This window comes from Xiphophorus maculatus, chromosome 5 (assembly GCF_002775205.1).
Source record: "Xiphophorus maculatus strain JP 163 A chromosome 5, X_maculatus-5.0-male, whole genome shotgun sequence".
Classification (NCBI taxonomy): domain Eukaryota; kingdom Metazoa; phylum Chordata; class Actinopteri; order Cyprinodontiformes; family Poeciliidae; genus Xiphophorus; species Xiphophorus maculatus.
The window spans coordinates 24,902,222-24,920,369 of NC_036447.1; the positions used below are offsets into that span (position 1 = coordinate 24,902,222).

The 18,148-nt window shown below is 38.5% G+C and overlaps 2 protein-coding genes across 3 annotated transcripts; both read right to left on the bottom strand.

Moving 5' to 3' along the window:
• Positions 1 to 1,747: 1,747 nt before the first annotated feature.
• Positions 1,748 to 12,735, bottom strand: LOC111608556 (ecto-ADP-ribosyltransferase 5-like). Of its 2 annotated transcripts, XM_023333392.1 has the most exons (6): positions 12,671 to 12,693; positions 12,048 to 12,105; positions 3,775 to 3,811; positions 3,584 to 3,665; positions 2,960 to 3,052; positions 1,748 to 2,858 (listed from the first exon to the last, which is right to left on the bottom strand). In XM_023333392.1, exons 4-6 carry the CDS (start codon positions 3,593 to 3,595, stop codon positions 2,133 to 2,135), a joined length of 831 nt encoding a protein of 276 aa, XP_023189160.1. In that variant the 5' UTR covers positions 3,596 to 3,665; positions 3,775 to 3,811; positions 12,048 to 12,105; positions 12,671 to 12,693; the 3' UTR covers positions 1,748 to 2,132. The 2 variants fall into 2 exon arrangements, with proteins under 2 accessions (XP_023189160.1, XP_023189159.1); XM_023333391.1 differs by lacking the exon at positions 12,048 to 12,105 and having other exon boundaries at positions 12,671 to 12,735.
• A 638-nt stretch (positions 12,736 to 13,373) lies between these two features.
• On the bottom strand, positions 13,374 to 14,967 carry LOC102218159 (erythroblast NAD(P)(+)--arginine ADP-ribosyltransferase-like). Its single transcript, XM_014475644.2, has 3 exons — positions 14,920 to 14,967; positions 14,675 to 14,774; positions 13,374 to 14,359 (listed from the first exon to the last, which is right to left on the bottom strand). The coding sequence occupies exons 2-3, from the start codon at positions 14,762 to 14,764 to the stop codon at positions 13,640 to 13,642; spliced, it is 810 nt and encodes a 269-aa protein (XP_014331130.1). The 5' UTR covers positions 14,765 to 14,774; positions 14,920 to 14,967; the 3' UTR covers positions 13,374 to 13,639.
• Positions 14,968 to 18,148: the final 3,181 nt, after the last annotated feature.

The following is an 18,148-nucleotide window of genomic DNA, read 5'->3' on the forward strand; positions in this document are numbered from 1 at the left end:
ACGGTGCTGCAGACCCGGGGGAGAAGAGCGGGACTCACAACGGCAGTCTGCATTCTGATTGGTTCATATGCACTGGAAACTAAACTTCCTATTGGCTAGGTAGACTACCTAGCTTCCTTAACCTCTGTTTCTTAAAGAGGCATACCCACTTTATGTGGGTTACATTATAAGGACTGTACATGATCTGTACTCATGAAACCTTGGTGGTAAGCCTTCCCCTGGTCCAACACTGTGAACCAGGAATTGCCCTTGAGGTTTTCTAAGATCTCCTGTATTTTAGGGATTGGATGACGGTCTGGGATTGTTTTTAAGTTCAACAGTCTGTAGTCTATGCACAAACGAAGACTTTTATCTTTCTTCCTCACACACACCAGAGGAGATGAGTATGAGGAGTAGGATTTTTGGATCCAAGTTCTGTTAAGTAAATCCTGTATGTGTGTTTTTACTTCCTGGTAGAAGTGCTGGAGGGCTGACCTACTCTGTCTGGTTGGTAGCACCACTGACCAATGGCAGCTGTTTCTGACCCTTGGGCAAACCCCAATCAACATTATGCAACCAGCCAAGTGTCGTTCGGCCACACAGGGTAATATCATGGTCAGTTAAATTTTCAGCTGTCACTACAATCTTACCCTTATCTTGGCATGGAATCTTAATCGGCTGCTCTCGGGTAGCTAGTCCTTCAGGTCATGGTGTCTCCTGGTTCCAGCACTAACTGTGGACCACATAAAGTTTCTTTTATGTCAGGTCAGGTGGCTTCATTCCACTTCTATCACTTTGCTATGTGAGATGATGACTGCTTGCCTACCCAGTGTAGACAGGCAAGCAGATTGGGCTAGCCTTCCAGGTTTGTTTTTTTTAAAACACTGACAGGACAGCTCTTGCAGTTTTGTGTCCCACATCTAGTGCAGAACAGAGTTTCTGGACCATAAGACCTCCATCTTTCCTCAGAGCCAGTTCTTCAATTACATTGAAGCTAATGATGGGGCATTCAAGGCTACTGTTTGCAACCAGGATGGAAACCAGGACTGGTTTGTCTATCATTCCACATGCATTTTTTTGGGACAAGGTGAAATTAACACCTATCCATCCTTCATATGGAATTTCTGTTCCATTTGCAGGAGAGAGATCCAGTACTCCTTCTTTAAGCAGTTCTTCCACTGGTCTCACTTTAACATCTGGAAGGTGTTTTCTTTTCCAGTCTGGTCCCACGATGGACACCTGAGATCCAGTGTCCCACAGCACTGTGGTATCAACACCACGTGTAGAGCCTTGGACTAAACACCTTCTACCAACCAGTTGAGCTGTTCTCTCTCTTTAAAAAACCCACTGTTATTAATTGCAAATAATATTTATAGCAAGATATAGGTTGGGGGGAAAAATAAATAAATAGAGAGAAATTTGTAATTGGACTCATGGTGCCAAAATGTCCAAAAATGGCACATTTGGAATGTTTGCCTGGAATTTTATCAACCAGTACTTTTCTAAAATGTCTATGCTTATTTTTTGGGGGAATGAAATTAGAGGATTCTCCAGAATATTGCTTTTATTTTGATACCTGAACCAGTCAAATACACCTTGTAGTTTCTGAGATGTATGGAATTCTTTCTGGGGATGTTTTTTTTTCGAGAACTGTCCAAAAAATATACAAAAAAGAGGTTCTGTTCCCAAGAGGTTATTAATGAATCATTTGACATTATATTTTTATTGATTTTGTTGCACTGTTGAAATTGCATACAGACATCACAACGCTCAGTTTGGGAGGCCATTTGCTGTCACAAGCTGAGTCATAAAAAAGGCATAGTAGCACTGATTTGGTCTTGCTTTTTATTGAAAAACAAAAAAGCAGAGAAGAAAGTTAATGGTTGTAGAGCAAACCAATATTATCTGTCCTTATTGAAATTCAGCTTAACAATTTAAACACATTCAGAATCTTACATAGGTATTCACACTCACTGTTGTATATTTGTTATCATAATATCTAATTACTTCACTGTGTGAAACTGATTAGGCCCATTTTCTTGGGAGAAAATATCAAATTATGTCGACACCAGCAGAGTTATTTTTATTTCTAGAATGTTTCAATTAAATCTTTGTAGATGGTCAATTGTCTCAAAGAGCAGAATTTTTCATTTCTAGTTGAAAAAAGCACAGTTTAAATTGGAACTTGTTGTTTTTGTGCTCTGAAGTTTGTAGACAACATTACAAGGAAGCTTGTTGTGCTCAGAGCTTTCCTTTATTTCTGTTACTTTAAAAACCTCGTAAGGAGGGATCAGGACTTCTCTTTCTGACTTAAACGCAGAGAACTCTGAGATGTCTGCTCCAAAACATGTGGTGATTTCAAAGCATGATTCCTCACCAAACATTTTATCACCATAGCCATCTGCTGAACTGGAGGAAAAAGCACTAAAACGAATCTCTTTGTTGAGAACATCTTTCCTGAATTTACAGCTTGCTCTACGGTAGCCAGTGATGCAATTTTCTGGTTTGGGTTTGATGGTGCGCAGGGCCATGGTGAGGTAGAAGTGCAGAGTGTGATACGGGAATTTGGTTTTGTACTCAGACTTTTGTGTTCGGACTGCGTTGTTGAATTCACGGTACAAAGGTGGTTCTTCAAGGGTGTACGCATGAGCAGCCATGATTTGTTCTTTCATCAGTGGCAGGTTATTTTTCTCCCGTTTTCTATTGTAGTATTCCTCAGCTTTATTCCAGGCCTCTTTAAAGTTTTTATTTTTGTTTTTCTCATTTTTTAAAAAGTCTGTCTCTATTTTTTCCTTCATCTTCTCTTCACATTTGTCGTACATGTCATCAACAGAGTCTGGAGCCATATCTAGTGAGATTGGAGGACAATCTTGACTTTTCTGCCCACATTAAACAGAAAAACAAAATAAAAATAGTATTTATTAGTCATGTTTATGTTCCTAATGTAAGGTTGTGCAGCAATTAAACAAATATCCCTCACCTTCTTTTCAGATGCATGCCCAAGACCAAGACCAAGACCAAGAACAAGAACAAGCAATATGAGCGCAACCACCGAAATTATCACCACCTTGACCTTGTAGATGAGAGAAACAGAGGTAATGTATTAGAAGACATTATTGAGAATATATGAAGATCAAATAGTCTTAAAAAAGCAAATGCAATACAAGCAATTAAAATTTAATATATTTTTGCACTTCAGTTAATTCCTAATAAAATAATCGGCCAGTGAATCTTAAGACGTGTCATTCTGGTCATATTTATGATAAATAATGCGTAAGCATATTTGTATGCTGAACTAACTGCTAATAACTAATTACTCTTATTGTAATTCAAGTATTTATTGCATTAAGGGTTTTTTTAAGATCTGTGTGTTTGGCATGTTGCGTTGCTCACATTTCTACAATTGTTTTAACTAGTCTGCTGTCTTTTAATGCGCAAGTACACATGCACATTTTGCACATTTTGAAAATAAATTCTACTCTGTTGGAAATTGCTTTGGATTGTAGTGAAATATTTATTTGCTGTGTGCTTTCTTGGCTTTATTCCAGGCCTGTTTGAAGTCCTTCTTTTTGTTTGTCTCATTTAGTAAAAAGTCTGTCTTTACTTTTGTCTCCATGTCTTCTTCGTCAAACAGAGTTTGGAGCCTTATCTGATTTGATTGGGCTATCCAGCAAAGTCTTACATTCCTGCCAAAATTAAGCGAAAACAAAAAGAAACACATTACAGATTACTAGTGTTTATGTTCAGCATGTGTGAATCTACAACATTTAAATAAACAAGTAAAATTTTTCTCACCTTCATCAACTTCGACTTCTTAACTCAGCAGGCAACTCTGAAAACAAGCAAGAAAAAAATGTTTGGTCCGCGTAACTTTAATGTGCCAATGTAGTTTTTCCCTTAAATTAGGTGCTGCCACCAACAAAGCTGTGGTACCTCAGCTTTTAAAGCAGATCTATGAATAATTAAGCTGAGCGCTGGTTGAAGTTTATGGGTTATATTAATGTTCAACCAGATATCAGGGCTGAAATAAGATCAGGACACAAAAAAACCAGTTTGAACTCAATCCTGAACTAGGCAGGAAGTCAGTATAGAGAGGCCAGCATAGATGTAATGTGATCAAAAACACTAATTTGTAGAAAATTACATGCAGATGCATTTCCCCCCCCTTGCAGATGTTGAACTGAAGACTTAAAATATCAGTATACAGAGTTACACAATTCTAAGCATGATCCAATAGAAGAATAAGTTAAGTGATGGTGGACTAGGAGGACGTGGGGTAACATGAACATATTTGATCAGAACCGATTCACCATTCTTTGGACATATAAATAAACATAGTTTTTGTTTTTACTGAATTAGTTAGTTAGATTGTTTATTTTTTTGGGAGAAAAATCTAACTCATGAAATCAGTGGTTCTTAACCTTTACTTTAAGGTTCTATCGAACCCCAGGGGTTCGATGAGTCGGTCTCAGGGGTTCGGCGGAGCCTCTGCCGCGGAGGTAAAGACACTTGTGTAAAGTCGTGATGACACGCCCCGCTTGGCCATCGCTTGCTGCAGGGGACCATGTTATATTGCTCGGCCAATCGGTGCTGCGGGGAATTTAGTGTGCGCAGTAGTCAACGGCTGTTGTAGTTGTATGTCATGTGGCTTCTTTCCATACTAAATATGTCGAGCAAAAAAAGAAGAAAAGGTACAGACTTTGCTGTGAAGATGACATGAGAGTAGCACTTACCAAGGTGCTACTCTCACGCATATCTGAACAGGTCTCCTAAAAACAACAGCAGAAGTCACATTGATTTGCAGGTATGTAGCTTGGGCAATGCTTTATTCTGGCCCCAAAAAAGTATTTTGTGGATTCAAAACGACAAAAAACAGTAAAACACAAAAAAAATTAAGTTATTAAAAAATATTAAAATATTTTTGGGGGCTGAAATTCTTTAATGGGGCCGAAATATTTTTGGGGGGCCAGAATAAAGTAATACTGTAGTTTGTTGTGAGTTCATGCACTGTTGGTTTTGTTCTTTGAGCAAGGTGACATTCATTCACTGCTCATTTTGTGCACCAGTGAAAAATACATATACCTATGTCTTGAATTTGGAAAAAAAATCATATTTTATTTATCTCTAAATAAGGGTTCAGTGAATGCTCATATGAAACTGGTGGGTTCAGTACATCCAAAAAGGTTAAGAACCACTGCATGAAATAGATCAGGAACCAAAGAAATTAAAGTGAAAAGAGCAAAATACAAAAACACTGAGCAAGTAAAATTTTGTTAAAAGAATTCAGTGTTTCAGCTGTTTTACAGTTTTCTGGAAGTTTGTTCCAAATTTGTGGTGCATAGATGCTGAAAGCTGCTTCTCCTCATTTGGTTCTGGTTCTGGGGATGCAAAGCAGACCAGAACCGGAAGACCTGAGAGGTCTGGAAGGTTGATACAACAACAGCAGATCTTTAATGTATTGTGGTGCTAAGCTGTTCAGTGATTTATAAACTAACAACAGTATTTTAAAGTCTTAGGTCCGCTGTATTTTATGTTTCTGTTTCTTGTAAATTTTCTTGTAGTGATCCGGACAGGTAATGTCCTGTTCTGCAGTGCCGATGGGCCAGACACATTCTGGAGCAAGAAGGGTGTAAAGATAAAGTCTGGACCCCGGCCTCAGACCTCAGAAACGCAGAGTGATGGATCCTCTGGGAAGTTAGAGGCAGGTGGCTTAAATGAAGTGAGGTCTGCTACGTGAGGGCTAAGGAGAGACGTCCCAAGTACAACCTGTTGATTCATTCCATCTGTAAATTTAAGAAACTCCGGTCCAGAAGACATTTCTTCATGTGTATCTTGTGAATCCTGTGAATGAGTGAGTGAGCAGAGAAGGAGCGGAGAAGGAGGAAGGGAACCAGTCGCTCCGTCTCCAGTCGATGTTGTATCAGCTTGTTTTTGTTCCTGATAAGGTTTCTTCCTAGTCAGAAATCCTTGAGCCTGTTCTTCTGAAGCGATGATCACGTTGCTGTCCTTGTTGATAAAATGAAAAAGGTTTGCAGTGAGCAGCTTTATCCCATGTTTATTAAGATTGCGTCCACCTCTTCCAAAAAGGTGAAAGCGCTGCCAATAGATCCAGAGGTTATTGATGAAGGTCACTGAGCTGGCAGAGCAGCTTTCAATCAGCCATTTGTTTATCATGTCCAGCCTGGAGTGTTTTTCGTCTCCCCATTGAGGTGATGGAATTGGACCACTGAGAAATAACTTCATTTTTAACTTTCCCATAGTGTTCAGTAGAATATTAAAGTCCTTTTTCAGAATCTCGGATTTCTGCTTTGCCACATCGTTGGCTCCAACATGCACAACTAAGGACTCAATATCTGGCTGATCAGTGGTTAGCGAAAGAACTTTACGAGTTAAATCAGAGACAGTGTCACCAGGAAAAGAAATCACTCTCGTTTTCTTGGGATTGCAAACATGACTGATTCCATTTACTGCCTCATCTCCAACAATAAGCACTTTTGGCATACCTTTCGTTTTCCTGGTAGCCGCTTTGTCCTTTAGGGCTTTGGGGGGTGGATGTGTTGGACTTGCCTCATTGTTGATGTTTGAAAGCGAGGTTTCACTCAGAGGCTCAGGCTGGAGTACACAAAATCTGTTTTTCAGTGGGATTCCCACAGAGTCAGAATGTTTTGAGGATTGGGCTGGTCGCTCTGTTCTTGGGAGTGGGGTCGGTGGAACCGTTTTGGTTGCAGCTGCTTGTTTGTTTTTCTTTGGTGGAGCAGGTGTTGAGGTTGAAGGTGGGTTTCGGCTCAGAGCCGGCCACGCTGATTCGTCCAGGTGAGGGGTTCTCCCTGTCAGCCGCCTCATCGGATTTGCGGTGTGAGACTTTTGCTTCAGCTTGGCACCCAGAGCGTTCCAGGATGAGCTGCTTGATGCGAGGCGTACAACCGCTCCGTTGAGTTGAGGAAGAGTTGTCTGATTTCCACAGTTAGCATTGATTTCAAAGTTCACCTCCAGCTGTTTAATCTTCATTTCTATAGACTGAAGTCGTTGTATATAATACATGTGAACAGTTAATAATAACAGACAGTTTTCCAGAAGTTATCATCCCAAACAGAGTAATAGATAAATCACTTATTAAACTAGACATGTCAAAACAGTCTATACTCAGTAAATTGCGGCACAATAATGATCTTTAAATATTGTCAGCACGGAACATGATAGCCTGTCATATTTAGAAGGTCATCAGGGGTCAAGATATAATAGGTTCACATTCAGCAAACAATGAAGTGATTAAAAACTAACATTATACTGACCTGGTGTATATAACAGAAGCACAGTGTCCCCACAAACCATGTTAAAGTCCTTGCAAACCTTTTGCCAGTCTACACAACAAACTCACACACATTTAAACTAGTTTGATTCAGTCCCTGTTCTTAAAGACTGCTATCCTGCATGTCACATTTCCCTGTTCAACACCCAGTTGATACAGTGGTAGATCTACCTGCTCACTATTTTATCAAGTTTTGTAAAACCCTTTAATCATCTAATCATTAAAATAACATGTTGGGCCACACATACACATAAAACATGCAGGATGGTGTCCCTAAAGCATCAGGATTAGCTTAACCCTTTAACAACCACACCAAGAAAAAAACCTGTGAAAATTTTTTTCTTTGCATTTCTTTTACCCTAGGGTGACTCATATACACAATCAAAAAATTTTTTTCCAACAGACCCTGTGGTTTTTCAAATATTGATCTCTACCAAACAGTTGAGATGTCACTTGATGGTTTAAGTATATGACGTAATAAAAATACCAAGTACAGTAGATAAATTAAAATAAAATGCTAATTTATAAAGAAATAACCAACAAAAAATGTCTGGGGCATTGGATACAGTTTATTTCTGTCAAAATGCCACAAAACACTGGTTTTAATTTCAACCAAGGAAAATATTGCGTCGAACAAGGGAATATTGCATTTTTAATCTTCCCATCTTGACTGTATCTGTATTAAAGTGCAACAGCACAAAATTCTCACATTCAATCCACTTCTGATTATAGGTAACAGTGCAAAACATTCATTTTTACATTCAAAAAGGAAAAGAAAATACTGCAGAACAATAGAAACATTTGTTGCTTTTATATCTCAGCACACCTTTTCTGTTTTGGTGCAACAGCATGTATTTTGGGACACAAGTGTCACGTATCTGGAGGATTGACTGAACTAGTGTTACTTGTTTTCATTTAAACTTTGAAAAAACATGGCAAACACAGAAAAAACATTACCAAACATATTAAAACATCACATTTCCAACCTTATCTATGTGTTTGCAAAACAGCATTCTTTTTGTGCATTAGATGCACTTTACCTCTGGTGATATAACTTAAAGCATTCCTGGTTTGCATTCAAACACAGGAAGACATTACATTTCTCACATTTCCACCTGGACACTCCTTTTGGACACAGACTGCATCTCCCTCATAAATGAATGTATCGCCGTAACAGCTGGAATCTCCTCCTTGACATGATGTCAGTGATCAGGTCGAAGCGTGATTCACGGTGCCAGTGGTCCTCCAGTGATGGGAAATTGAAAACACCCATAAAAAGAAGGATCACTAGGAAATGCTCTATCTTTTCAGGACTAGTCTTGATTGGATCCCCCAACTCTTGAGCAGAGTACAAATTGGTGTGATGTGCGATATATTCAATCATCTCATCAGTGTTTTGAAATACTGGAAGGGTGAGGGCACAGCTTCAAGGGGTTCAAATCTTGAATTAAGAACCTGGAACTCATCAATGTCTTCCTGCTTCCAGATTCTTCTTGTGCTTTTGTTGGGGCCTGGGGTGTAACTTGGGTCGGTGTTGTCATTTGGCTGCTCCAAGGGAACAGTTTTTAGTGTGTGTTTCCCTTTCCTGCTCCTTTTACGAGGTGGCTGTGTAGAAGATCTGCTTTTTGAGGGAGCCTCCTCTTCATCCAGGGATTCAGAAGAGCTGTCTCCAGTATCATCTGCTTGTGTGGGCTGATAATCAGGATCGTCTACTTGGTCATCATCACTTAGATCACAATCAGATTCTTAAGGATTTTCTGGTACAAGGGCGAGAAGAGTGCGTGGCTTTGCACCATAGAAGGATTTAGTGTCCCTCTAGTGGTGGTTGAAAAGTTAAAATTAGTTAGTAGTTGTGAAAATTATGATTTCCCCACATTTATTCTAAAATTTTACCATATTTGCTAATATCAACTCAGAAAATCACAAAAATTATTTTGTAAGATAATGATGTTATAATTATTCTTAGTGTATAACACTGTAATAACACATTGTTTCATATTTACACCAATAGATGAAAATTACTTTTGATTTTATAGCAAAAAAATTAAATGTTAACTACATTAGCTTAATTTGCAACATTTACCATAAAGTGACAAATCAACCGTTTGGTCAGGCATATTTTAAAAAAATTATTAGACCTTTAATTTAGCTTTTTAGGTGGTATCAAGTAACATAATTCTGTTTAGTAAGGTCTATAACACTATTATATGCCAGAAACCTATTTCTACCTTTCAAAGTTTTACCACAACCAGTCGATATTTGTGACAGATTTTTGTGTTTCTGACTTCCTGGTTGGAGAGGGGAAGAAGAAGAATACTATTTAAAGAAACAGTGCCCTCCAGTGGATTTCTTTAGCATATCGTACCTCAACCAAGCGGCAGAGATGGCTCAATCAGGTTAAGCTAAGTTAGGCACTCCTCATATTGAGATATAGAGACTCAAAATGTGCTAAATCATATGGTCGAGTGGGCAGTTAAAGGGTTAACCTAGTCACTCTGTAACAGTTAGATGTTAAAATGACCGCAAAAAAAAGTATACATATCTCTTTAGTTGTGGTGACAGTTACAGGAACAGTGGACTGGCAGTATGATGAAGCAAATGGCTGAAGCAGATGCAGAAAAGGACTGGAGAAATGAAAGTATGACCAGGCTTTAAACAGATAACGTTTTTTGCATTTGCATATAATTTCCAAAACTTTGCAAGCTAGTTTTAGATTTGCTCTTTTTTCAATGAGTGCTAAAGGTTCATGTCAACGCAGCAAACAGTGTAACCTTTTAGCGCCAGATAACACCAAGCTGTTAAAAACTTCTGGAAATGGCACGTCATCTTTCTAGTTAGTCATAATTTTATATACAGTACAGACCAAAAGTTTGGACACACCTTTTAATTAAAATAGGTTTTCTTTATTTTCATGACTATTTATAAGGTAATAAATCCCACTTATTAACCTGACAGGGCAGGTTGACCTATGAAGTGAAAACCATTTCAGGTGACGACCTCTTGAAGCTCATCAAGAAAATGCAGAGTGTGTGCAAAGCAGTAATCACAGCAAAAGGTTGCTACTTTGAAGAAACTAGAATATAAGGGGTATTTTCAGTTGTTTTACACTTTTTTGTTTAGTGCATATTTCCACATGTGTTGTTCATAGTTTTGATGCCTTCAGTGTGAATCTACAATGTCAATAGTCATGAAAATAAAGGAAACTCATTGAATTAAAAGGTGTGTTCAAACTTTTGGTCTGTACTGTACATACAGTATGTATACACATATCCTTTCCACTTAGTTTCTAACTTGCAGCACAAGAACGTTGGTCCAACTACAACCGCGCCACCTAGCGGTCACAGCCATTACAGCAAGTACTGCTTTTCATCACAATGTACAGCACAGTTTACACCTGTAGATCTGATCACTGAGGGGAGAGCTGCTGCTCGGCTGAGCTTCACATTCTGTTTCACATTCAGAAACTAGCAAGAAACTTTGCAGAGTTTTCTTTCAAACAAGCTAGTTAGCAAGAATTTTAATGCTGTTGTTACCTATTTTACATTCATTGCTAGTCAGTTAATGCCAGGAATAAACCCAGTCCTCTTTCATTTCTGGTCAGAAGTTGGACTCACTGTTGTTTTCCACATTTTTGAAATGAATCTTTATTGTCACAACAGAAAGAGCAAAGAATCAGGGAGGAGACATTAGAGGAGAGGCCAGCAGCAGGACGATGAGGCAATGTCTTCTCAGGTAACAAGGGATTATATTTGATAAGGAGAAGGAAAGGGAAGTCTGAGTTATGGCAAAAAAAAAAACCTTAAAAAATTAGCAAGTTGACAACAAAGTTTGAAAAAGACTCGGCAAAATCAGTTATTTTAGTGGACAACAGTCACAGAAAAACATCACAGCTTGTCTCCATTACTATTTGAATAGTAAATATATTAACTGTTCACATGAACTACTGCTGCTGATCAGTGGGGACTGCTCTGTATATGAGACAATAAAAGTGGAAAAACTTGTGCAGATGATATTTTGGTTAAAATTTATGACTGATTAGTAAGATATGTTATTTTGCTGCGTTGACGTAAACGAGGCTTTTATGTCCCATCCTGACAATACTTTAAGATCATCATTGTGTTGTCATTTATGAGATTCATGTTGGACCCAAACTTCACCATCTCACCCTAAACTCAGCACCAAGCAGCCATCAGTGCACAAGTACAGAGTGGGCAGGAAATCATTAAATGAATACTACTTTTCTTTTTTTTTTGGCAAAGTTTCGACTAGATTGAACTATTTAACCTTTAACCCTCCCGCAGTTTTAGCGCGACGCTCAGGAAGAGCACAACCGATGTTGTGGTCGGTCAATAGGGTGACGCATCAGTCCGTCAGTTCACAAAACCACAAAAAGGACCTATTAGTTTACACCTGTTTGGTATGAAGTGACAATTCAAACACTGAAGAAATTACTTTTGCTATTAAGTCACCAGCAGTATTTGTTTTTCTTCTTTTTTTAGAGCTACCTATATAAACACCCTGCTGCTCCCTAATATTAACAATCAAGCCTTTAGTGACACCCCTAACTTTATTCCAAATGCATAATTGGACATGCAGATACCATTTTTGGATTTGTAAACCAACCAGTTGGTTTCCTAAGGCCTGTATCATGTTATTATTTTTATGCTACTTTTATGCTGTTTACAGAAACGTCTGCAAGGTAATAGCTTAACATGACAAGAGTACATCAACACAGAGAGGAAGTGAAGCAGTTTCTCACGCTTAGTCGTTTATCTTATTTGGTGGTGTACTTCCCACATCTTCTTCTGTGAAAACCTCTAAAGAGCGATTGACAAAGAGGGGAGGGAAATGTTACCAAATCAACCAGATCAAGTTGAGACTTTTTGAACATGTAAGATACATTAGTTTAAAAGATTGCAGTTTAACTATATGTTTTCAGAAGACATCCATCATAATATTTCATAAACACCCTTTATCTCAAATTCATAAACGGTCATGAACCAACAACTTGTTCCCATTATTCCACTGATGATTTGGAAAAAGCGAAACATGAGCCTGGTAATTAAAGGCTACATTCAGGATCTTCTAAATTACACCTTTTCAAATTGACCTATCGGATGACTTCATCAAATGTGGCACATTAGTGGATATGAGCATCACTTGGAGGAAGAAGAAAACAACAGAATGTCCTTCTGAGACAGCGCTCTGCAAAAAGGAGAACATGAAAGTCTCAACACAGAAGTGTGTTGACTCAAAGTTGCATTTGACCTAACCCTAACCTCTAACCCACCAACAAGAACAAATTATCTTGCACAGCTCATGCAGAATAAAACACAATTTATATGTACATGGTTCATACAGCATATTGTTGATAGTACTCACACAAATTTCTCTTCAAAATTCTCTTCGAACTCATACATTTATTCACACCGATATCCTTTCTCCATGACTGGCCTCACACATAGTTGCTTTTTATATGTTAACCATGAATCTGCAGATCAGCAGAAGAGCTTTTAGTCAACATACCACTTCCTGCTTCTCATAAGACCCCTGCAGACCACTTCCTAAGGAGTTCAGACATGCAGAACCACAAATTAGTACATTAAAACTGAGTATAGATTCTGTGCAAAGAGACATTTCAAGGACCAATTATTATTAAACTGAAAGCAACCCCAAAGTTTAGATATATTTGATCTTTAAAGTAGAAATATCATGCTTTAAATCCTTCACTTTTATTCAATTCAGGTCAATATAAAGAGGAACAGCAATACTTTGGTCTGACTTTGTAACGTAAAGTTACAAGCTGAAACTTGAATCAAAATATAGTTGCCGTTTAGGAAAGCATGGACCTTTTTATTTAAAGTCACAGGCCAAACTTAAACTACTCAGAAATATTCAGTTATATTAATTAATTCATCTATTATTATGCAAACAATACACATATAATCTTTCTACTAAAATATTGTATAATTTAATACGTACACAATGCTGACATTCATTAAAGAAACATAACACATGTTTACATATTAATGTATTTATTGAAGTTGCACAGAATAAAGAAAAAGAACAGCATTTTCTTCCAGCAGAAATACTTTCACATTAGCAAAACAATGGTTTAAAAACCCCTGTCCTCTAAGCAAACCCAAAGCTTCAGCTTGCAGCAGTTAAACGGTTCTAAGTAGCACAGAGAAGCTCGCCATTAGCTTTTACGCTACAGCCTAAATTTCTGCATGTTTATTCAAATGAGGAAGTTGATTGAGATCAATCTGAACTTTCTCTTTAAAGATCAGCCAGGTGTAAATTTAGAACAAGATGAAACTGTTCTAAATTAATGTGTGTGAAGAAAGAAAATCACAAAATTATTTGGTTTGCAACATGGCAGTCAAGATTGCTTTCAACACCATTATCTTTCAGAACATAGACAGTCTTACAGTCATTAAGTTCTTGAGGTTTAGCTTTGCTGACTATCTTGAACGTCTCATAAGGTGGAATGAGCACCTCCTGCTCATGATCTTTGAGCTTTGGGTATTTTTTCAGATAAGCTCCATGACAGGTTGTAATGTTAAAGCATGTTGTATTACCAAAGCTTGTCAGAGTTGTTAATTTGGAGGAGGAGGCAAAATTACCAAATCGAATTTCTTGGTTGACTTCACCAGTTAATGTGGATTTCATTCTACGGAAAGTTGTGTAACATTCATTATAATTGGGTTTGAGGATCTGTATCGCTCTGGTCAGCCAGAAATGCAAAGAGTGGAATGGAAAGGATGAACTATATTGTTGTCTGTTGGTCTTGACTGCGTCATTGAATGCCTTATAGAAATCTGCTTGCCCTCCAGCTGTGTAAACACAAATTGCTTGCATGTGATCTTTTGTTAGAGCCTCATCTGCTGCTTCTTTTTGTTTCATATTTCTATCTGCACAACTTTCTGCTCCCTTCCATGCCTTGCTGAATACACTATTTTCCATTTCCTTTTCAAAATACGTCTTTTTGACCTTTGCCTCCATCTGTGTAGCACAGGTAGAGTACCTGTCATCAACAGAGTTCACAGCCATGTCCAGCGGATCACCAATCTAAAAGCAATGAGAAAAAATAGATATACATAGGACAAAGAGAAAAGCAGGATGTAGATGAGGTTACATTCACTCCACTTACTTAGTTGGAAATAACAGGAAATACATCCTTCAATGTAGGAAATTTAAAAAAATAGCATTGCGAACTTAAAATCTAAATGACCTTTTATGAATTTTGCAAGTAGAATTGTTTTGATGTAAGATTTTCACCAAAAATAAAAATGCCCATGCTGTTGCAGTAAGTATAATTTTCTTACTTTGAAAGAAAAAGAAAGTCTAATATAAAGTATATTAAATTTGCACTATGACACCAACAGAAAGAAAACTTGCCTTCTTTGGTTGAACACGAAGCAGGCAGCAAAGAGACAACCACAGAGAACCAATCAGGAACATTTTGGCCTTCATCCTCGCAGTCCTGCAACAAATTAACAGTTAAACAGAAAGACAGGAAAACAATATTTATCAATGTGATGACTATATGTAAGGAATATTAAAATTTAATCTCACAGGAGCTCCAGCAAACACTATACTTGTATTTTAAAACCGAAATGAAATCTTACGTTTTTCCAAAAACAACGTCGTTCTGGAATATATTATCAAGTGATGAAGGGTTGGCCAGCAGGATTAGGATTTCTACAATGACTGCTCCTTAAATACGCTGCTGTTTAGAAAAGACCCACCCACAGACACACATGTGGAAATACTTCAAAAACTTGTGGTCAACTTAACAAAGTAGGGTAAATCATGTGTGTCAGTGTGTTGCTGCTCTAGATTTTTAACTATAATTTTATAGTGTATTGTCATAAAAAATAAACAGCCAACCACTCAAACTGCTTCATTCAGAGCTAAAATTTTACTTTTTTGCATACTATATATTGCTAATCCAGCCATGCAAATTTTCTTTTCAAATTATCTGGTTTCATCTGTAGTTAAGGAACCTGTAATTTAAGCTGGACAACATACAAATACACATTGCTTCTTTATTTATCTTCAGTATGTTGGTATACGTTGGTGGAACTTTCCTTATTCGTTCTTTGATACTGAGATTAAATGACTATTTTTTTTTAGAAAAAGAGAATGATGTTGTATAGAAAAGCAGCATAACTACAATAAGACTTGTAAAACATGACGCGCGTTTGTTCTCAACCGCTATTGTGAACTGTAAAATAACTTCATCTCTATTATGCGTGCAAAACATAAGTTGTCATGTTTTCTGTTCTTAATCATTGAGAAGCATTGCAGTTTATGATGTATGGTTTGGATGCAGCTGGTCACCATGGAAACCCAGTCCATGAAGCTCTGTGGATTGTTCTTGAGCTAATCTGAAGCTTGAAGGTGTGTAGTGATTGAGTCTACAGAAAGTTGCACTTTCCTCTTCGCACTATGTGCTTCACCATCCACTGACCTCGCTCTGTCAGTTTCCTTGGCATGACCACTTTATGGCTGACTTGCTGCCATTTCCAAACACTTCCATTTTCTTCTAATTCAATATTTAGCAGCGAGAAAATGTCACAACTGGGTTTGTTGCACAGGTGGCATCCAATCACAGTTCCACACTGAAATTCACTGAGCTCTTTAGAGCGAGCCATTCTTTCACAGATGTTTGTAAAAACAGTCAACATGCCTACGTGCCTAATTTTATGCACCTGTGGCCTTGAAAAACATGGGAACACCTGATTCTGATCATTTGGATGGGTGAGCAAATAGTCTTGGCAATATAGTTTAGCACTGAATGGACATGAATCTTTGTAAAACTAAACCACAGTAAATGGTAATAGAAGTTGTAGAGTGTACCTTTTGTTTTGGTAAGGCAGTAAAGGTCCATGACCCCAAGCAAGTTCAAAGTCAGTGTGCTGGTTAATCATGACTGACATACTTTTATATGATGATGTCAAACTCATTGTCTAAAAGATAAGAAGGGACTTGTCATTCTTGCTGGTTGTTTTTCCACAAACTTCTGCTTCAACAAAACCCAACAGTCTTCTTCTTAAAAAGGTCAGACAAGGGCATGCCGTGGTGGCGTAGTGGTTAGCGCAACCCGTATTTGGAGGCCTTGAGTCCTCGACGCGGCCGTCGCGGGTTCGACTCCCGGACCCGACGATATTTGCCGCATGTCTTCCCCGTTTCCTGTCAGCCTACTATCATATAAGGGTCACTAGAGCCCACAAAAGACCCCCTGGAGGGGTAAAAAAAACGTTTAAACTTTATTTGCTTTCAGGAAAAAAAAAAGATTCAGAGTGATACAATTACTTTTGCTATATAGTCACCAGAACAAGTAAAATAAAACAAAAACAGAATACAACAGAGTTTAAAACTACATAGCTGTAGTAGTACTGATGTACAGAGTCATCAGAATTAAACTTGTTAATTTTTCAAATACATAATTGGACCTGTAAACCAGCCAGTCTGTTAAGTAGCATGCGTCATTATTATTCACCGGGAGGAGGCCCCGGGGAAGACCCAGGACACGCTGGAGGGATTATGTCTCTCGGCTGGCCTGGGAACGCCTCGGGATTCCCCCGGAAGAGCTGGAAGAAGTAGCCGGGGAGAGGGAAGTCTGGGCCTCCCTTCTGAAGCTGCTACCCCCGCGACCTGACCTCGGATAAGTGGAAGAAGATGGATGGATGGATGGATGGATGGATGGATGGATGGATGGATGGATGGATGGATGGATGGCTTCTGTGGCGTGTACACAAACTTGTCCAGGACATTGACAAAGCATGACAAACGTACAGAAGCACAAAGAGGAAGTGAAAACTTCTCTCACCCTCAGTCATCTATCTAATCTGCTACTTCATGTTGCTTTTGGCAATTTACCATCAGCATCTTCTTCTGTGGAAACCTCTGAGGACTTATCGCCAAAGGTGAGGGATACATCACCAGGCAGATAAAGTTGAGACTCTGTGAACTCTCTGACCTTCTGCGCCTGTTTTATCCTGTTTGGGGGCAACAGAAAGGCTGGAAGGCCTGGTTCCACCTCAGTGTCTCCTGGAGTGGAACCAGGGTCTCCTGACCCTGAAGTGGAACCAAAATACTCAATGCAACCTATGGGGGAATTTGACTGCCAGAAGTTGCGAGCTTACGTTTTACAATCTGAAATATTGCGGCTCAAGGAGTACCGTCGCCTAACAACCGTTCCATCCAATAGAAGGACAGTTTTCCACCCTGTGCAATTAATAAAACACATCTCCTCTTCTGTTGATGGGTAGAAAACAACTCCAACTTTCTGCTCCTTCCTCCATGTCATGACATGTTTACAAAAGAATAATCAGTTGTTTTTGTCAAGCTAATGGTTTCCCAACTGAATAAAACTTACAACAAAGATTATGGCCACTTCACCTGTGATCGTTTGTCATGTAAGCGCAAAACTGATAGTACATGTATGTTCTTTAAAATCAACACCAGCTTAACCAGTCTTAAACATCTGTTCAGATCCTGATCTGTGACCTATAGGTCAATAGGTCATCTTGACCTATTGAATGACTTCATTTAGATTTAAGTATATTTGATCTTTAAAGTGGACATATCATGCTTTAAATTCTTCTTCAGTTCAGGTCAATATAAAGAGGAACAGCAATACTTTGGTCTGACTTTGTAACTTAAAGCCTTGAAATTGGGCGTCTGTCTCTTTGAGGAACTCTTCAGGAAGTCATCACCACATCACTCCTTTCCTAGCTGAAGCTGAAGCTGTGCACTGACTCTTGATCGTTCTTCTTTAGGTCCGAAAGATTAACGATCAGACGGTGTCCAGTCATGGCACTTGGTTGATCACGTACGCTGTCCATTGGG